This window comes from Heterodontus francisci, chromosome 5 (genome assembly GCF_036365525.1).
Source record: "Heterodontus francisci isolate sHetFra1 chromosome 5, sHetFra1.hap1, whole genome shotgun sequence".
Taxonomy (NCBI): domain Eukaryota; kingdom Metazoa; phylum Chordata; class Chondrichthyes; order Heterodontiformes; family Heterodontidae; genus Heterodontus; species Heterodontus francisci.
In genome coordinates this window covers 114,384,795-114,406,370 of record NC_090375.1, presented here as the reverse complement: position 1 = coordinate 114,406,370, position 21,576 = coordinate 114,384,795, and the positions used below count along the sequence as shown (strand labels likewise).

Sequence of the window (21,576 nt, the reverse complement as noted above, 5' to 3'; positions counted from 1 at the left end):
CAGAAATCCATGCTTTTTTTTTTTTAAAAAAAGTGTTTATATTTCAGCTTCTACCTCAATCCCATGTGCATGTCCCAATCTTTATTTCGCTCTCTAAAATATCAGAAAGTGAATAAACTACGCTTTTAACTGTCTTCAATGTGATTGGTTGCTTCCCTGCATGATGTCATCACTGTTGCTAGACACATCGAAATCACTGACCTGGCCCCAGATTCAACTTAACATTGGGAAAGGGAGAATCCACACCACAGAGATCACAAGATCTTTGTGGGCAGCTTTCAAGGTCAGCAGCAAGAGCTGTCATGTTGCCGCTGACTCCAAGATCTGGAACACTGTCCTCGTCTTCAAAACGCTCTATAACCTCATTCCTCCCTAGCTTTGCAACCTCCTAAAACCGTACAGCCCCGCCACCACCCTTTAATCCTCTGACTGTTGCCTTCTGTGCATTCCCCTAATCTGCCCCATCACTGGCACAGCTTTCAATTGCCGCAGTCCTACTCTATGGAACTCCCTTTCTACTCTATTCTATGACTCTATTGGGGATAGAGCGGGTGAATGGGACTGACTAGATTACTGTAGAGAGCCTGCATGCACTTGATGGGGCGAATGGCCTCCTCCTGTGCTGTAATGACTCGAATCCCCTCTGCCTCTATTTCACAGTCCTCTAGCATCTCAAATCCAACTTTTCAACCTAGTCTTCAGCCACCTCCTCCAGTCTCTCTCCAACCAGCTTCTTATTTTATCTGTAATGCATCTTGGAAAAAATGGAATCATTCTTATTGCTCTTAGATGGACAACTCTACCTCCCCCCTAATGTCTTGTAAACAGCATGCTGTTTTGAAAGTATTATACAAATACAGCTCTTCATTTTCCATATGATGCAACTTATGAAAAATCATAACTTTTAATGCTTCAAACAGAATATTTCACTTCAGAGTGTAGAATTCTTTCTGTACTTATTCTTTGGTGACCTGCAAAGGCACACAATTCATGAATAACTGAACTGAAAACGGAAGTAATTTCAACACTTTTCCTCTTTTCCCTTGAAGACTGAAATCCTCAGAGCATCACAGCCGATTTATTATTTTTATAGTAACCCGTGTAGGCAATTGCGTAGAACAAAAATCGCACAAACAGTAAATGAGGTAGGACTATGGCTTGGTAAGCAAAATTAAGAAATGTAGGTGAAGAGTCAAAGTAAATAGAAGAGGACAAGAAAGTGGTAAATGTGGTGCTGAATTATGGTCATTTTGTACTCGTCATTTTAAAGTACAATGTTAACAGCTAATGCTAGTGAAGGCAATTTCTTAATTAAACATATTGGCTATGATGTCCTGATGATGTAATGAGGCACTATAGAATCACAAGTTCTTTCTTTCTATTTGTCTGAGATAGTAATCCTGGTCAGTAACATAGGAGTGGATTTCCAGGAAGTAGACTCAAAATAGTTGGGCTGAGTGGTCAGTCAGGGCTCAGTGGCTAGCACTCCCACCTCAAATTGTGGGCTCAAAGTCCACTCCAGAAACGTAAGCACAAAATTTAAGCTGACGCTCCTAATCCACATAGTCCTTTCAAGTTTAGAATTATGAGTATTTTTTTAAATTAACAAGGTTTTTATACAACATATATACAAACTATCCCAAAGATAAATAACTTCTCCCTATCAACAGAGCTGCCAATTCACATGGAAAGTGATGCTGCCCTCTTGCTTTACATACTCATTGTTTGCCTTTGAAACAATCTTAAGAGAAACAAAAGCAAAATAATAGATGCTGGAAACCCAAAATAAAAGCAGAAATACACAGGTCTGACAACTCTTTTTCTCTCCACAGGTGCTAACGTTTCAGGTCTGTGATCTTTCGTTGGAACTGGATGAAACGTCACAGACCTGAAACGTTAACATTTTCTCCACTGATGCTGCCAGACCTGCTGTATATTTCCAGCACTTTCAATCTTTAGAGTTGTTGGTTACTGTAACTGAATGCCCCACAAGGTAAAGTGATTTAAATGTGGCCCTCCTTTTGGTAGCAACCAACTACATATAAGGTTACAGTAACGAGCCTTGAACCACTCAAAAGACTGGCTGTGGGTACAAATGCAAGTCATCTCTTGCAAAAACTATAATTTTCCACTAACATATAGTTATAGATACATATACCACATGAAATACAACATCGTTTAGTTTATTTTAAGTTCATGAAAAACAAAGCTATCAGACCATATTGCGGACCAGATACCTCCTCTCAAAAATAGAATGTTCGTTGAAGTCAGAAGTACAATATTTAAACAACAGTTCTCAATGGTTCATTTTCTCTTTCCTCGCTGTTTCATAGCTGATTTCCGATCCTGTCCTTTCCCTCCCTTTCGATTACTTTTTCCTCCTTTCCTGCCTTTTGACATTTTCTTTCGCTTTGCCGCCTGCTCCTGATCATCTTCACGAAGTTGCCTATTTACAGCTTTTGTGAGGTCCAGTTTTGGTTTCTTGCTGGACATAATTTTTAAAAGTTCTAGCTGTTTCTGCTTCTCAGCTGAAAAATCTCCGATCAGTGGCTGGAATTTCCTCTTCTTGCCAACATTCCTCTGCTCTTTTTCTTTAGGTAACTTATCCTGAAATTTGCCAACTGAAGCTGTGGAGGTCTTAGCCACATGAATGGCTTTACTTAGCTCAGCCTTGCTTGGCTGACCGGTGGGGACGAGTCCCATGCCTGGCACTTTATTCTTCTGAGCTCTGGCGATATTGCGCAGCCTATTCAGCTCGTTCTTCGCCACCCTTTCTTTTTTGGCTGTAACACGTTTTGCAAACTGATCCTCATTGGGATCTGCGTTCTCGGGCACTTCAATAACCCACTCTTTGGTCTCATCGTTGGCTCTCTTGTAGCCCCAGCGACGCCGCCATTCCTTCTTCTCCTTGTCCCAGACCAAGTTGCTTTTCTTTTTCTGCTGGATCCCCTTGAGTTTGGCGAATTCTTCCCAGCGGGTGGGCCGCCGGGGTTTGGGCAGCGCTTTTTCGCGGGGGATCAGTGTGGTGGGCTGGGGTAGTTTGGCCACGATGCCCTCCTGTAGCCGCTCACTGGGCAGCTGCCAGACGGCGTTGAGCAGCAGCTGCGTGTTGTCGCGGGCCAGCGAACGCAGGAACTCCTCAGGGTCCTGTCGGAACTGGAGACCGTTCAGAGGGTTTGTGTCCAGCGCCGCCAGATTGCCCAGATCCAACTGGAGCTCCAGCTGCTTCTCCACATGAATAGACCGCACGGTCCCACCGGACCTCTCCGCTTCAGCCAACACATCCTCAATCCGTGTCGCCATCTTCACCCACAACACGAGGTGAGGCCTGCAAGGTTAAACGATCACTTCCGCTACGCTACTTCCTCCTCCCTCCCCAACTGACCAATCAGGGTCACCAACCGAAAAGCAGAGATACCGACTGTTGGCCTTTACTCTAACCCATCATCTGCTTAAACCTTGCATTGTCAAGTCCCATAGTTGAGTGAAAGAAAGAGATCGCAGCATCAGTTGTACAGCCTCCTAACTGAGCCTGGAGTCCTGGCCTGACTCACTGCAGCATTGACTTTTCATCTTCAATATGACCTCCTCAAAAGTGATCGTCTTCCATTGGGCACACGCTGAGACACGCACACAAATAACTAGCCAGATTGCACTGACAGGAAATGAGTACCTTCTTTAACAGATTTTAAACTGCAAGGTTAAACGATCACTACCGGATTTTGTATAGAAATAAGTGCTTTTGGACGGGGATTATAAATTATATTATAAAGTCTTTTTGATTTGTATAGTATTGCTCTGAGCACAGTTAAATAGGTCTATAGTACTATTTGAAAAGAGCTCTTCCAGTATCCTGGTTAATATCTCAACTAACACCACCAGAAACAGATTAACTGCTCACTAATGTTTGTGGGACTTTACCATGCACATATTGGCTGTTACATTTTCTTATTTAACAGTGACTTTTTTCTAACTTTTTTTTAGGGGGAGCTTTACTTTTCTGTGTCTAACCCTGTTTTTTTTTAAGGTGGCCTTTATACCCCGATCCCTTTTATTTATTTTTGTTGAGGGGGCCTTTATTCCTCAGGCCCCCTTTATATACATTTTATAAAATAACATTATTAAAATTGAAATAAATAAAACAAATACTCAAATTAAAATAGCATTGCCTGCATCTATGATGCACTCCAGCCCCTTTGGCGCTCACCGGTTGTGGAAGGCCTCATGCGAACCGGCGGACACTGCATACTCCATCTCCAGGGACACCCGGGCGCGAATGTATTAACAGTGACTGTGCTTCAAAAGTAATTCATTGGTTGAAAAACCCTTTTGGACATTCCTACGAGGTAATAAGGCAATATATAAATGCACATTATTTACTATTTGCGATAATGTTCAATAAATGGGTCTATGCATGAAATGTTTTTGGGATAAAACTTCATGTGGAGATTGCCCACACAACATGTTCATTCCAAGTTGTTCCTAACTGGAATGTTTTAAAAAGCTAAAATGTGGCACCAGGGTGTGATTGAAAAACAGGGGCTGAATTACCTCCATCTATGCCATCCTGGGGATAGAAAGGTTTTAGTATCTTCCATGCATTCAATCATACAGTGCAGACAAATAGAAAATAGAATAATAACTTGCCCAAATCACCAATAATAAAACTAGAGTTTCATTTTTTTTAGCAAAATATACAATCATTTCATCCACTTATGTATAATTTAAGAGAGTAAGGTACTCATTCAGAAGAAGAACTAAGGCTACATCCAGGATTTCTTTTAGCAATTAGATTAGATTTTTGTTGATTAAATTGCTCAAGGTGGTAGGGGAATTGAGGGAAGGTGGGGATGTGTTAGGAATATGGGATTAATGTAGGATTAGTATAAATGGGTGGTTGATGGTCGGCACAGACTCGGTGGGCCGAAGGGCATGTTTCAATGCTGTATCTCTAAATAAAATAAATAAATTTTGTTTTTGTTTGGTAAGGGGAATATAATTCCAGAAAACCATCAGAGTCTGCACTGAGAAGAGAAGAACAAAAAGGTCACTGCTTTGGTACAATTTTTTTTTTAAAGAAAATGTGTGAGAATTAAGGAAGTTTTAAGGAAAGTAAGAAGGTCTAAGAAAAGGAATGATCTATGAGAAAAAAAAGTAACCCCCCTCCTCCCCCAATCAATGGGCTGTTGCCAGGTAATGATAATGATCATATAATAATATCAATATTTTGATGTTTTCAATGTTGGCATCTCTGAAGAACTTATTTAATCAAAGCTACTATTAAGATGGGCTTTTTTCCCTCAGCATTGGTACCGTCACAGATGTAGTCAGTGCACTGCAGGCAGAAATCCTCATTCGTTATGTTATTGGGGTCAAACATGTGCTGATTGTCCATACAAAATGGTCTCTAACTAGAATGTTTTTAAAAGCTAAAACGTGGCAGCAGGATGTGAATGAGAAACATTGATAAGCAATGGTTAAACAGAGTCAGTTTTTAAACAGTATTCCAGCTTTGAAGCAACAAGGAGATTTCTGTGTCCCAGCCAATGTTTATCATAAATGGTAGTGATGTGTATGATGCAGTTGCACTTTTCCAACAATTGGTGGCAATAAAGCCATGCCTTTCAGAATCATTGGCCCTGATAGTTACAAGAAGGAGCAGGGGCATCTGCTTGTGGGTGACGGGGGTGAGGCAGGAAGCCTGGAAATGTTTGGGCGCTCGAATGTCCTGCCAAATTTAATAGCAGGACCACGTTATCATTGTTTTACTCCAGTCCTGCCTGCCAGCTGGCCAGATTAACAGGCTGGCCAGCTGCCGGGCAGGAAAACCAGCTGTAGACAGGACCTTTGGAGATGGTCATCGGCAACTGGGAAACATCATGGGGTGGTGGAGAGGGGGGGCGGGGTGGGGGAGTCGGACCTGCAGTCGGGAAGTGGGGGGGGGGGGGGGTGACTGGGAGACCTTGTGGTTTGAGGGTATGGTTAGTTCATTGTGGCAGAAGATTTGTTTGATGTGCTGGGGCTGGAGGCAGCACTCCTGCTGTGCCTGGCAAACACGCATTAGCTGCTGTATCCGGTTGCTCACACCTCCCTTTAGCTGCCAGTTTCCTGAGCCCTGGGAAATCCGCCCAACTCGTGATAAATTCAAAAGGCTGCCAAAATATCAGGAATGGAGCCTCATTTCCATATCATAATCACGGACCCACCTCTCAAGAATGGGTTACTTGGACTCCTGCCACAGCTAAATCAGAAGCAGGTGCATTTGACATAGGTTGTGTCGTGTTTCCCAAATTAGCTGAACTGCCCTGAAGACGATAAAAATGATTTTACTGATTGCCTCAGATGGGATTGAAACCTTCAGGTGAGTTTATAGGGCACCCTCTCTTATTAACTGCCATTGGGGTGTTGCTGCCACTACTCCAGGACTAACTGCTACTTTGAAGCAGGTGTTAAGACACTTTACACATGCAAATAGGGACCTATTGCCTGCTTGAAGAGCCTTCTCCAATATTGGTTTGTCCATTGCGGGCTGCACTTAACGCAAATCAGCCCGACTGAGTGCCTGCCAACCAAGAGGATAACGAACTTACTGGGAAGAGCAGGAGCAGTTACCCTGCATCCCCTGAGCACCCCACAAAATGCCAAGAAACATAGTTTTTTCTAACAAGAAGGTAAAATAAACTTGTTCTGTCCTTTATTATGTTCACCCAAATAAACTGAATTCCAGAAGATGTTAATCAAGTTTTTGGTGCTGCTCATCTACCTCCAGTCCCTTGGCAAAATTAACTAAAGTCTCCATTTCTGAACACTTGGTCTCCCAGAACCCAGGCAGGACGCCTTCCAGCTGTGTGCCAGCTCCTTCAGAGAAGTAAAGAACACTGTATGCAGCAAGGTCAGTTCCAATATAGTGTGCCTACTGATTAACGCACAGGATGAAGGGGATGTGGCGATGACCATGACCTGTGAAATTACTGAAGCCTGAAGCCAATTCTAAGAATATTTTCCATGCAACTCTGCCAGTCTGTCTCAGTGTGAACCAAAAAAATTCATTTTCTAGAAGGAACAAAGAAAGCCCTGGAGACTGCTGATCTTAAACAGATCCAGAATGGCCTATGAGAGAAGTTTACCTCCCTATGAGAGAATTTTACCTCCCGTCTGTTTGCTTTATCCACAGAAACCACAACACAAACGTTTGCAGCTAGAAATTTGCTGTCCCCAATTATTGGCATGGGGTGAGGAGGCCACAATTCGTGAGCTGCCCACCCAGTTGGAAACATAAAGTTTGTGTAGCCACCTCATTTTCCTGATTGTAATGTGGCCATAAGTGGCTGTTGCATCTGCCCTGGCCTCCACTGTGTTGTCAGCGTCCTCTGTATTCAATTAAGTATCAACAAGGTGTGTATGTGATGACCTATGCGAAACAAGTGCACAGTACTCTGCTGCTGAGTATGATAAAGCAAGTGCTAAGGTCAGAGTGTTGTGGCAGCAGTGCCCCATGTAGATCCAGCAAGTTTGGTTAATAGGTTGTTTCTGGTTTTGACCTGTTTTCTTCAGATGCTCCCAGAAGGACAAAGTCCTATCCAGAGTCACTCCCAAGTATGTTCCTTTTTGGCACTGGCATTGTGGAGGTTAAATACACTGGATATGGTTTTAGAGGGATTCGATGTGAGATGTCGTGTGCTGCAGTAGTCTGTCAACTTTGTAGCATCTTTGTTAAGGATCTGGTCCAGGGTGGAGCTTGGGTCGCACAACAGATGTTAGCAGCATAGATGAACTTGCGAAACGTGGTTGTTGGCAGGTCATTTGTATATATGCTGAACAACATTGGGGCTAGCACTGAACCCTGTGGTAGTCCATTGGCCAGTCTTCTCCATGCACTTCTCCCTTGTCCAAGGTGGACTCTAAATAGTCTGTTGCGAAGGAGTGTTTCAACAACTGTCCCAGCTCAGGTTGCAAGCACTCTGGACAGCTTTAGTAGCTCAGACGGCAGTCATGGCTGCTTGTATCCAGGCTTAGACTGTTGCCGTCCAAGCACAGACTGTTGCCATCCAGGCACAGACAGCTGCCCCATCGTGGTTGCGGATTTCAGTCCTCAAAGGGGCAATGGCATTGTGAAACATGAAGCTGCTGTCCTCTGTCAAGATGACAACATTTTTGCTCCCACCACTGCCACTCTCAGCCAGCCAGCCCGGACTGCTGTCACCCGTGCTGAGGTGGTGCAGTCTGAAGCTGGGTCCTCAAGGCCCAGAGCAGCTTGAGAATGTCCTGCAAGGCCATCTGCAGTCTCCTCCATTGAAAGTCAGCAGCCTTCCACCAGCCATGCTGTAGCCACTGGGGTAACACTGTGTAGGAGCACTGGCCAGGCAAGGGTATTGTGGAAGAAAATAATAATTATGGAAAAATATAGGATTTATTACCTCCTCTGGGAAATCAATTAAGCATGCGCCATTAGTAATACACTTGTTGGATGCCATTCAGTTGCCAGAAAAAGTTGCTGTGATCAAGTGCGAGGCCCATACCCATGGCACTGACGAAGTGTCCTGTGGTAATCGCTTTGCTGATCATGTTGCCAAAGATGTTGCATTACAACAACCTCTTATACAGGCTGTGAAAAGTGATACAGCACTTGAACCCCCTGCAACTATCGATCTAGAAACGCTTCAGCAAGCCCAAGAACGGGTGACAGTACAAGAAAAACGTACTTGGGAGAAGGCGGGATGCCATGTGTCAGCCGGTGTTTGGAAACATCCAGATGGACGAATTGCATGCCCCCGCAGTTTGTTTTTGCCCCTGTCTCGTCTGGCGCATGGCCAGGCTCACATGGGAAAAGGAGGGATGGTACATTCATTGTCTCAACAATGGTATGCGCCTGGAATAACGGTAACAGCTGAAAAAGTCGCTAGAACTTGTTTAATATGTCAGCAAAATAATAGAGGAAAATCACCCGCAACCTTTGACCATCTACCCCAGCCTGAGCTGCCCTTTGAAAATTTACAGATAGACTTTGTACACATGCCACCAACAAAAGGATATAAGTATATACTGGTAATAGTAGACATGTTCTCTAGATGGGTAGAGGCCTACCCTACTAGGAGGGATGATGCTAGAACAGTAGTAAATACCCTGCTAAAGGAAAAATCCCTCGATTTGGAATACCAATGGGAATAAATAGCAATAGAGGAACCCACTTCACCAGTAAATTGGTAAAAGATTTAACAGAAGCCTTAGGCTTCTAGTGGAAACTACATATCCCATATCAACCTCAGTCATCAGGAATAGTAGAAAGGGTAAATGGAGAAATTAAAGCAGCTTTGAATAAAGTGTGCCAACAAAATGACATGAAATGGCCCGACGCCATGCCCATTGTAATGTACAGTTTAAGGAATCAGAAAAATAGAAATACTGGGCTGACTTTCCATGAAATTCTAATGGGTAGACCCATGACCACGGGGACGCGCCCTCCTATGACACCTGAAAAAGTGGCATTAATTTGGAATGATGAAAAATCATTAAAATATGCTCAAGCCATGTGTGAAACAGCAAGAAAAATACATGAAAGAGTCAGCGAGGCACAGGTGCGACCCACCGAAGGAAATATGCACCCCTTTAAACCAGGAGAACAGGTTTATATCAAAGCACTAAACAAAGATGCCTTTTCTCCTAGGTGGAAAGGACCATACCTGGTGCTACTGACAACTCGGACAGTCCTTAAATTGAAGGACAAGCCCGATTGGATACACGCCACCCGGTATAAATTACATCAATCAGATGAATAAGAGTACATCGAAAAAGAAGAAAGCATAAAAGATAGGATCTTGGGGTAGCAATTAGCTGCCCAGAAAGACCCCCGCTTACCGCCCTCCCGGGTGGAATTTTGAATGGACTGGACTAATATTGTTTGTGTTGTTCGGTATAATATATGCATGCTTAAAGACTATAATATGAATCTGAAAAGTATATTGTTACTAATTGGGTGCTTGGCCGTAGTAAAGGCCACCTATAGTATTCAGTTATCACAGATAAAAGGTAAAACAGAATGGACAGGGAAGATGGGTTGGAGACAGGGGAGTAAAATTAGAACGCAAGGAAGTTTTACTTGTGAGGCTGGAAACCTCTGTGAAATAGGTAATTGGACTGGAACCTGCAAAGGATGTGGAAGGTGGGTGGGACACGGAAAGGTTATGTTTACCCTCAGTAAAGGAAAAAATGTAACACTCAAGATAGAATTTAAAGAAGGGGTGAAAATGGCTTGTAGCCTGGATGGGAATATTAGTAGATTGCAGGACGGACAATGGAAACACCAATGGGCATACAATGGTACAGAAGGCATGAGTAACATAACAGGAAAAGAAGAAATTAGTCTAAATACAACCCACTGGTATTTATGCAAGAATAGCACCCCCATAAGTAATCGGAACTCTATGGTACAACTATTTTACGTAAGAAAGACAAATCAGCAAGAAACACCTATGGGTCACCTACAGAGATTACACTCCACCTGTACTCAGGTGTTAGTTTCCCCTTACACTTTAAATTTGACAATACAAGTACAATATAATAATAAAAACAATCCAAATTGCAGTGTCTCAACTATACAGGCCAAGCTTAATGAGGTAAGAGGAAAAAGAGATATAGGAACGGTATTAGGTGGACTGGGAACAGGATTAGGGGCACTCAATGCGATAGATTTAGAAACGCTGCAAAATAAGATACAACAGGTGGGAGGACTAACAGGGGACGTGATAAGATTACGTAATGGATGGGACAAAATTTTGACAGCAACAGTTCTAACGCAATGGGTGTTTGATAAAATGAGATGGGAACAAACGGATAAGATAGCAAAGGTGCAAAAGGATGTGATGAAAGATCAAGAGAAAGTGAATAATCATACGCAGTGTATGTTTGAAGAACTAACAAAGCAACTGCTACGGGCAGAATTGGAACGAATTGCCCTATCAGGACATAGCCGAAGTTGGATAAAATTATTTAATTTCGAACAAAGTAATTTAGAAATAAGACCAGACCGGAGGCATACTATCTGTGATTCGAAGGGATGTAATTTTACCATGAAAGTGGTGAATTCATCAAAAGCTGAAACTTGGTGCCAGTTTTTGGTCTTGCCACACTTGTTTGGAGACAATTTTTGGTACCCAGAGTTCATAGGGAAATGGGTAGATCAAAAGAATAGAACTCATGAGACAGTGGATTGCCAGGATTGGCCATTTGGAAAGGTGTGCCCTTTACATACTCCGGTGTATGAACCATGTTCCATGCAACATAGCCAAGGAGCATGTGAATGGACCCTGAAACCCAACTACGATACCATCTTGCATGAAATAGGACAAAATCAAGTGTGTATTAGTGGAGTATGGCCAGTCTATATAGATGGAACTTTCAAGAAGCCCCCATTGAATACATGTATAAAGGATGTGTATACCATCTATGATCCTCATAGCAATAAAACATACCAATTAGGAAGGTGGACCAATGTAGATAAAAAGAGAACTGTGTTGGGAGTAAAAAATGTACCTCCCACAGTAAATTTGGTAAATCTGACAAAAATAATAGTATAATATCGGAAATGTTGAAGAAAAGAGGCAGAGATTTGCAACATTTGAAAGTAGTAATGAATTATGACGAGCAAGGCTTAGTAAGAATATCTGATCAAATTACGAGTTTAACAACACACCATTGGTGGGATGTATTTGAAGGCTGGTCACCAAAAGCCTCCAGTGTGTTAGCATTATTTGTGCACCCAATGGTACTGATATGTGTTGCAGCGGCAATATTGTTGATTTTGATTTGTATCATGTGGGTTAGAGTGAAGTATTTAATAGTGCAAGTCACAGAATCAGTGGGAAAAGTGAGAAGAGTTACTAAGATGTTAGAAAGAAAAGAAGAAACCAGAGCAAAAAGGGATGATTATGATGAAAAAGAATGTGAATATGCGACCGCTCCCACAAGGGTACCATCCGCCTTACGAGCAGGAATATTATACAAATGTGTGAAATGTTGTGTTGATCTAAAAGATCAACAAGGAGGGATTTGTGGAAGAAAATAATAATCGGGGGAAAATAAGTAAATGCTTGCTAAGTAGGAATGAAATAGTTAAAAGTAAATGCTGATGATGTGGAATCACGTAGACTAGCGAACGCCTGTGATTCCTGTAATTATCAGGACATTTGTTCCTTTGTGGTATAATCAGGTAACACTTTGTGATTTGGAACAATGGGCTCTTTTCAAACAATACTACCCATCTCTGTGAGATTAATGATAAGGAAAGTAGGGCCCCTTGATGGGGTCTGAGATGACTAATGTCAAGGAATGTGAACTGATAGCGCAAAGTCGTTTACTTTGGTGTATAAATGTAAGCACTCTTCTCTGTTCGGGAGAGTGCTGCTTACAGTGCAGACTGTACAGACTCTCCGTGATATCACGTCAATAAACTCCTAGCAGCGAATCTCGAAGTCTCCGTCTGTATTATTGAATTTCCACGACAGGTATATACAAGACTGGCATTAAGGAGATGCACTAGGATGATTGGTTCTGTTTTTTTTATGTATTATTGATGTGTTGCTGGATAAAATTGTTGAGTGAAGGTTTTTGCTATTGGCCTTTATTTAATAATGTTGGCCAAGGGGACTTTGTGATGGGGAATCCGAAATGAATGTACTGTGAGGGAATGGTGGGTCCATATTGTAGTGGGGAGTTTATTTCAACTACAAAGTCTCACAATATGGCCCTCCTCGCTCCATCCATTTGCTCATGGTGGAGGTGGTCTCCTTTCCTTCTCCTCCTGAGATGGCCTCCTGATCCCAGGAGGTAATGGTTGAGCCCTCAGAGTTGCAACATTGTGGAGGACGTAGCAAACTACCATAAAAATGGACACCCTCTCAGATGTGTAATGTAGAGATCTGCTTGAGCAATCTTAGCAGCGAAATCTTTGCTTTAGGAGACTGATTGCTTGCTCCACAGTGTTGCAGGTGGCTCCATGGCTTTCACTGAAGGCTCTCTGACCTCATGTGACATGGAAGGGGATCATGCATCATGTGTGGAGTGGGTAGCCCTGATCACTGAGCAGCCATCCTGTGGTATGTCTTGCAGGCCTGAAGATGGTGGATATTGCTGATGGTCGCAGGATAAAAGCATTGGGGTGCTATCAGGATAGCGAGCATTCACTAAGAAGAATTTCTGATGTGGTCGCACACCAATTGCACATTCAGTTGACATGGGCGGCCCACAGAGCCACTTGTGTGCATTTGATGGAGCCCTGCACCATTGTGAAGCCTGCTATCCTGGCAAACTCACATGCCCTTTCATCCTGGTCTTCTATCCTCAGGGAGATGACAATGAAGTCCCCTCTCCTCTTGTACAGTACTTCTGTCACCTCCCTGATGCTTCTATGCACGATGAACTGTGACACTGCTGATGTCGCTTGCCCACCCCCCCCCCACCCTCCCGGCCTGGAAGGATCCTGTGGCATAGAATGTAAAGGCAACAGTGACTTTCACAGCCACTGGGAGGGCTGTTGTTTGTGGCTCCTGGTCATCATAAAGGAGGCTACACAATGCCAGCATTACCTCCTTTGTGGAGTGTAGCCTTCTGAGGCACTGCTCCTGGCTCATTGCTAAGTAGGAGTGGTGCTCCCGGAAGACCCTTTGTTGATAGGGCCTTATCAGGAGACTTGTCCTTTTCCACCCTCCTTGCAGAGGTACCCCTCTCTGCCTCATTTTCTATATGTCCTGCTCATGCTGCAGAGCAAGTAGCAATGCAACTACTGCCCCATACCTATGCAAGGCAATGCTATTTTCTGCCTTCCTGTGGTCAGCAGAAACCTTCAAATTGCTCCAGAAACTCACCACAGTGCTTCCACAAACTTTACCTAAGCACATATAAGTCAAAAGTACTCAGCTGCAATTTGTTGAGACAGAGGCGGGAGAGAGAGAGACAGACACAGAGGGGGGAGAGTGACAGACAGAAAGGTGGGGGGGGGGGGGGGGGGTGGTGGGAGAGAGAGACAGAGAGACAGAGAGGGAGAAAGAGAGACAGACACAGAGGGGATAGAGAGACAGACAGAAAGGGAGAGAAAAAGTGATCATGATCACTGCGGACAGATGGACATCTATCTGGAATACTCTGCATTGCTCCATCAAGTGTGTGGGCAGACATTGTACAATGCCAGGTATCTCACTAAAGCAGCATTCAACAAAGCAAATTAATAAATTAGTCTTCTCATTTAAAGCTTGTTCACAAAAAGGCACATTTTTTGTTGTTTTGATTAATAAAATTAAACTTTTAATGCCTTTATCCTTCCAAAATTTGCTCACTGGCCCCCTATGTAGGACAAAATTTGTAATGTGGCCCCTCACAAAATGTTTGGACAGCCCTGGTTTAAACATTCAGCAGACAGTGTAGCACACTGTTTTTCTAGTAGTGGTTCTTAAATTACAACAGCAGCCTTACGGTACATGGCAATCTGTCAGAGACATATTTGAGAATAGTGATGAACAAAGTCTTGGATGAGTTAGATAATACAATGATTTGGATTTTCAATCCAGGTTCAGGAAGCCGATGCCTGGATCATTTTTGGGTCCGGACACCGCGTTGTGTCAGCGTCAGTGACGCAATGTGATTTTCACATGCAAAGGGCCCAATTGGCCTGAGGCCGTGTTTGGTGCCCAATTAGTGACGCCGGGAGTGGCCTATTGGTGGGACACAGTAACCAAGGGCCTTTGAAAAGGCAAACGGTAGCCATGACTGGGTTTGCCATTCACTGATGAGACAGAGCAGCGGGGTGCTCAGAGGGTCAATGCTGGCATGGGCAGGCAACCAATAGCAGCACCAAGGTTCTCTGATGCCTCCCTTGAGGCTTTAACCAGTGCAGTGGCGGACAGGAGAGAGATCTTGTTTTCGACGTCTGAAAGAAACGTGCCTAGAGACACAAAGAGAGCCTGGAATAACATGGCGACGGAGGTCAGCAGCCGTGGAGTGACCAGAAGGATGTGGGTCCAATGTAGAAAAAAATTCAATGACCTGAGAAGTTCAGGAAAGGTAAGTGGCAAGCAGCTCCTGGGTGACAGGCCTTTAACTCTCTATACATCAGCATGCAGACGAGCTGAGCATGCTGAGTGTGCATAGTTCTCCCTAACATTGTCAGATTAAATGCGTCACTGAGATGTGAGCTACCCTCACATATGGGGCGCAATTGAGCACAGTATCACTCAGGAGTGCACCAGCTCATGTGAATGTCATGCTGGAATAGGTGAGGAAGGACAGCCTACTCATAACTCATTCTCTCCTCATCCTGCAGGATAAGAGAGCACATAACTATGGGGAAATGTCTCGGATAGGTGGTGGTGAGCCGGACTATCACACTCTGACCCCGATGGAGGAGACGGCGCTGGAAATCATGAGGGTGCCATTGCGCAGGCTGTGGACAATGGCGAGACAGGAAGCCGTGAACAGCAGGGTCATTTCATAGCTCTATCTTCAGATGAAGGGCATGGAGGAAACTCATACCCAAAGTGCACTGTGGCTATACAACGGCTGTCATCTACGGGGTTGTTTGTGCTGAGGCACCTTCTGAGTAGCCTGAGTTTGCCACAAGGCCAGTAGCGGAGCAGGTGCAGAGTGTTCCAGCCCAGTAGTCAATGGCCTCCTCGGCAGGGAGACATGTTCCAGAGCCTGCACCGTCACATCATTCCTCCACACCATCCACCAGCTCAGACACACTCACCTCAGTTGTGCTCACTCTACCTTAGAATGGAGAGCACTGGGTGAGCAGCACATCACATGTGACGGGAGCGGGAGAGTGAGGCAGAGTCAGCTGTGGGCAGTCCCACTCGGAGGACGGAGGACAGACATAGCCATTCTCCGCTGGGCGAAGATGCTGAGTCTTGGGTGTCACAAACAAGGAGGGTTTTTCTGCTGCTTCAGAGGCAGAAGGGTGCCTGAATGTCAGAGATCCCTGAGGCTATTGAGGAGCCATGGGGAGTCAAGGAAGAATCCATGCAGTGCATGTGCACTGTTATGACCCAGGGTTTTGCGCGCATGAGCTCTTCTATTGAGAGAGTGGCCAACATCTTGGAGATCCAAATTTAGCACCACTCTGAGTGGGTGCAGGAGCAGTACACTGATAGGCACAGAAAGATTGAGACTCTCTGTAGCATCGACTGCTTAGTGTCACTGATGGAGCAGAGATGCTCGGAGTGGATGCCAGCAGCCTCTCCAAATCCAGCATGGAAGGGCACCATGAAAGGGCTGAAGAAGTCGAAGTGGTTGATGAGGAAACCACCCCACAGGGGGCACTGGCATCATCCCTCACCACCTCGGCCACTCTGATTCACGAACCATTCATGGCGCAAGGCCCTGTGACAGAAGCTGCCCCTGCAATGATGCTGGTACAACAGCCTGTGGAGGAGCCCCCATGAGTGCCTCCAAGACGAGAACAGAAGCCACGGGCATCTCAGCTGGCTGAAGAGACAATGGAGCAGGCTGCCTCCATCTCATCCTCAACCACAGGAGGAGCACCCTGTGGAAGTGGGCAGGAATGGAAGGCGCCATGCCGTTAGTTGCACTTTATGGGTCACTTGGGTGATGTTTTCTCAATTTGTTTTCTCATTAACTTTTCCTGCAAAAATAATTGCTTATGCTTTCAATCAGACATTTGCTTGATGTCAAAGGGAAATCGATTTTAATGGAGTGGGTGGGGAAAGGCCAGGGGAGGGGTGGGGGTCCTGGGTTTGCTGTGGCGCCATAGTCTGTGATGTGGGAGAATGTTGTCGGTCAAGACCCTATTCTCAATGGTTTTGGGTAGTTGTGGGTTTCTTCAGATGTGTGGGCTTGCTGGGTGAATTCTTTCTCTGATGGAAGATAAGTTACAAAGTCATCTATCATAAAGGCTGAGGGGTGCTTCAGTGAAACCTTGCTGAATTAGCATGGCCCTTGTGGCCATGTCAGCCTGCTGACTGCCGTGAGGCCTGAGATGGCATTGGAGGTCATTTTCCAATGTCAGACAACCAGGTACCTCTGGAGTGGCTCCTTCGTCTCCTCTTCCTCATCTCCGTCTTTCTCTGAGGTGGAATGGCGTCCCAGGTCCTCCTTGTCATCCAGCTCCAGGCCTCTTTGTATAGTCATGATGTGCAAAGTGCAGCAGACGACCACAATAAGAGACACCCTGGCTGGCACCATTTGACTAGTCAAGGCAACAGACACGCATCTTCAAGATGCCAATGATCCATTCAATGCAGCTTCAGGTTAGAAGATGGCTGTAGTTGTAGCGCCTCTCTGCATCCATGTCTGGGGGCACAGGACGGGCATCGGGAGTCATCTCCTCAGTTGATATCCTTTATACTACAGTAGTCACCCATGGTGTCAGGTTGTTGGCCTGAAGAGATGGTGCACCTGGGACTCTCGAAGGATAAAGGAATCATGACAGCTGCCTGGGAACTAAGCACAAACCGACAAGATGTGCTTCCTGTGGGCACAGACCAGCTGAACATTCAGTGAACGGAAGCCTTTTCTGTTCAGGAATCTGGCTGGCTGGTCTGTTGGCGCCTTGATGGCGTTGTGAGTACAATCGATGACCCCCTGGACCTGAGGGAATCCATCAATGGTGGCAAAACCTAAAGCTCTCTGTACCTGCACTGGCCCATCTGTCTCATCGAGTCATAGAGAGATACTGAAACAGGCCCTTCGGCCCACCGAGTCTGTGCCGACCAACAATCACCCATTTATACTAATCCTACATTAATCCCATATTCCCTACCACATCCTCACCATTCTCCTACCACCTACCTACACTAGGGGCAATTTACAATGGCCAATTTACCTATCAGCCTGCAAGTCTTTGGCTGTGGGAGGAAACCGGAGCACCCGGCGAAAACTCACGCGGTCACAGGGAGAACTTGCAAACTCTGTACAGGCAGTACCCAGAACTGAACCCGGGTCGCTGGAGCTGTGAGGCTGTGGTGCTAACCACTGCGCCACTGTGCCGCCCCTACAATAGGGCATCCGTGGCCAACCCCCCCAACATTGGCATGATGAGCTGCCGACTACAAGATGTCAGTCAGGTCTGCAGCCGTCCCCTGGATTGTCCTGGATGCATAAAAATTCAGGGCAATGGTGATCTTGACACTGCAGGTATGGGGATGCCACGGGGGCCGCGAGGCATCAGGCCATTGTGAATCAGAGCACAAATGTCTGAGACCATCTGTCTGGATAGGCGCAGTCTGTACGGCACTGGTGCTCTGTCATTTGCAGATAGCTGACTCTTGGGCGGTATACCCCATGTCTTGGGTAACGCCTTCTCCTTGCAGACCCTTGCTGTGCTCTTCTGACATCCTCCTGACCAGAAGGATGCATCTGCTGAATCTCCTCCTCGCTACTCTGACAAATGTCAGATTAGCCTGCTCCCATGTCAACTCCTTCAGCTGGTGCTCATACATTTTCACCAGGGCTTCCTCTGCCAACCTCTGCTGTCCTAGTGATGCCAGCAGCCTCACATCCCTCTCAAGAGTCCTGCCACTCACTGCTCACAAATGAAAACTCTTAGCTCCAGCAATGCCAACTCTGTGCCATTTGTTGACCAGCTAAACATTATTTTCCTTTTGTTAAGTTAGTTAACCAGTGCATCCCTGAGCCCTCATGGCTCCCCGCTGTGTTCACAACAGCTGCACTCTGAAGTGTCCCAGACACTCTGTTTTCCCCATACCTCCCCATTGAAAATTTAAAACTGCTCCTGTGAAGTATTTTAATGAGCTCAACAACATGTTCAACAACCACTAAATTGGAGGTTCGTGGTTTTTCGACTCCCCCTTCTGCCTGGAGGCGTCGGGCTCCTGTGATGCCACATGGGAATGTGATCTTCAATGCACACCCTCACCTGCACTCAGTGCCACAGGCAATTGTAAATCAAGCCGAATGCCTCTGCCAGTGATTTCAATTCCCATATTTTAGACATTGATAATTGCTTTTAGGAACTCTCCAAATCCAGACATTTTTCCCTACCAGGTTGCAGCTATAGCAACTGTAGAGCTGTGCTTATCTCTACTTTTTAGGCATTCACCAAGGCCTTGATTATGGCTGAAAGTTCCCAACCATCCAGGAATGACTCACTGTTTCCCGGAATCGAGTATACTCTCCCAAACTCTTCCTCCAGCAAGCTGGAGGGTTAGCTATTTCCCGCCTGCTTGCTCCTCTGAAAGCATCAGACTCAGTGGTGTCACATGATCACCTTTGCAGACAGCTGCAACTTTATGAAGTGTAGTCAGCATGGGGCTGGAGGAACGGCGTCAGGAGGCTCCGGAATCATGGGTGTCGCCATTTAACGTCTCTGATCTCGTGAGGGTTCGGAAATTGGGGGAGGACTAAAAATGGCTGTGCTTAGATATAGTGTTGGGTGGTGTTCGATAGTGGAGGGGAAGAGAAGGGGACCGAGGGATGAAGGGGAGATTGTCGAGTGGGGACTCGGGGGAAGAGGAGATTGGTGATTGTGGTTCAGGGGAAACACAGAGACTGGGGAATGGGGGTAGGGTGGAGAGGTGGAAACTGAGGATCAGGGGCTCAGGAGGAGATATGGAGACTGGGCAACAGGGGCTTTGGGGAAGAGATGGAGGCTGGGGATTGGGGATTGGAGACTCGAGGGGAGAAATGGAAACTAGGGAATTGAGGTTCCAGAACATACTGGGGAATTAAGATGGGGATGTTGTGGGAGAGAAGGGGACTAATGGAAGGGGAATTGGTGCTTAAGGGAGGGGAGCAGAATAGCTTGGGAGTTAAAATGGAAACCAGCCAGGGGCAGCAGCAGCAAGGTGGTGAGTGGGAGTGGCACTGGCAGGAATGCAGCCAGTATAGGGGTGAGTGAAACCCAGGGACCTTAGGGTAAATAGTGAAAGATTATTTCCATTGGCGAGCGAATGGAAACCAAGGATTCTCACTGGAAGAATAAGGGGAAAGGGAGGAGGAAAGTTCTTGAACTGAGGGTTATTAGACCATGGGATCCTTTCCCATCTGTGGTCATTGAGGTAAAGATTAAAACTTCATTTCAAAGGGAATGGGATATACATTTGAAAAGGAGCAATATAAAAAGATCTTGGGGTGGGGTGGGGGGGGAATGAGGTTATAGGAGAGAGCGTAAGCACTGGGGGCTAAATGACCTCTTCCTGTGCAGTACAAATACACAAACATGAACATACGAATTAGGAGCAGGAGTAGGCCACTTGGCCTCTCGAGCCTGCTCTGCCATTCAATAAGATCATGGTTGATCTGATTGTAACCTCGACTCCACATTCCTGACTACTCCCCATAACCTTTCACCCCCTTGTTTATCAAGAATCTATCTATCTCTGCCTTAAAAATATTTAAAGACTCTGCTTCCACTGCCTTTTGAGGAAGAGAGTTCCAAAGACTCAAGACCCTCAGAGAAAAAATTTCTCCTCATCTCCATCTTAAATGGGCGAATCCTTATTTTTAAATAGTGACCCCTAGTTCTAAATTCTCCCACAAGGGGAAATATCCTTTTCACAGCCATCCTGTCAAGACCCCTCAGGATCTTATATGTTTCAATCAACTCACCTCTTACTGTTCTAAACTCCAGCGGATACAAGCCTAGCCTGTCCAACCTTTCCTCATAAGGCAACCTGCCCATTCCAGGTATTTGTCTAGTAAACCTTCTCTGAACTGCTTCCAATGCACTTACATCCTTTCTTAAATAAGAAGACCAGTACTGTACACAGTGCTCCAGATGTGGACTCACCAATGCCCTGTATAACTGAAGCATAACCTGCCTACTTTTGTATTTAATTCTCCTCACAATAAGCAATAACATTCTACTAGCTTTCCTTATTTCCTCTTCAGAATTTACTTTTTGACCTATCTTTGTGTCATCCGGAAATTTAGCAACCATACCTTCGGTCCCTGTATACAAGTCATTTATATAAATTGTAAAAAGTCGAGGCCCCAGCATTGATCCATGTGGCACACCATACATTACATCTTGCCAACCAGAAATTGACCCATTTATGCCTACTGTCTGTTTTCTGTTAGCTAGCCAATCTTCTTTCCATGCCACTTTGTTACCCCCTTATGCCATGAGCTTTTATTTTCCACAATAGCCTTTGATATGGTACCTTATCAAAGGCCATCTGGAAATCTAAGTACAGTACATCCACCTTTATCCACAGCACATGTTACTTCAAAGAACTCCAATAAATTGGTTGAACATGATTTCCCTTTCACAAAACCATGTTGACTGCCTGATTACCTTGACGTTTTCTACGTGCCCTGCTATAATGTCTTTAATAATAGCTTCTAACATTTTCCCTAAGACAGATGTTAAGCTAACTGGCCTGTAGTTTCCTGCTTTCTGTCTCCCTTTTTGAATAAAGGAGTTACATTTGCTATTTTCCAAACTAATGGAACCTTCCCTGAATCGAGGGAATTTTGGAAAATTAAAACCAACGCATCAACTATCTCACTAGCCAGTTCTTTTCAGACCCTAGGATGAAGTCCATCAGGACCCAGTTCCAACAATTTACTCAGTACCACTTCCCTGGTGATTGTAATTTTGAGTTCCTC

At 45.1% G+C, this 21,576-nt stretch overlaps 2 protein-coding genes across 3 annotated transcripts; one reads left to right on the top strand and one right to left on the bottom strand.

Annotated features, from left to right (window-relative positions):
* Positions 1 to 1,234: 1,234 nt before the first annotated feature.
* Positions 1,235 to 3,607, bottom strand: rrs1 (ribosome biogenesis regulator 1 homolog). Its single transcript, XM_068031926.1, has one exon. It carries the CDS (start codon positions 3,301 to 3,303, stop codon positions 2,305 to 2,307), a length of 999 nt encoding a protein of 332 aa, XP_067888027.1. The 5' UTR covers positions 3,304 to 3,607; the 3' UTR covers positions 1,235 to 2,304.
* On the top strand, positions 3,166 to 12,460 carry LOC137370007 (uncharacterized). 2 transcript variants are annotated; one of them, XM_068031924.1, is made up of 3 exons: positions 3,166 to 4,346; positions 4,990 to 5,046; positions 9,665 to 12,460. In XM_068031924.1, exon 3 carries the CDS (start codon positions 9,879 to 9,881, stop codon positions 11,571 to 11,573), a length of 1,695 nt encoding a protein of 564 aa, XP_067888025.1. In that variant the 5' UTR covers positions 3,166 to 4,346; positions 4,990 to 5,046; positions 9,665 to 9,878; the 3' UTR covers positions 11,574 to 12,460. The 2 variants fall into 2 exon arrangements, with proteins under 2 accessions (XP_067888025.1, XP_067888026.1); XM_068031925.1 differs by lacking the exon at positions 4,990 to 5,046.
* The last annotated feature ends 9,116 nt before the right edge of the window (positions 12,461 to 21,576 follow it).

What these genes read in the sequence shown, in the direction of transcription:
- rrs1 (XM_068031926.1), bottom strand. Translation starts at nt 3,303, where the DNA reads ATGGCGACACGGATTGAGGATGTGTTGGCTGAAGCGGAGAGGTCCGGT.
- LOC137370007 (XM_068031925.1), top strand. Translation starts at nt 9,879, where the DNA reads ATGGACTGGACTAATATTGTTTGTGTTGTTCGGTATAATATATGCATG.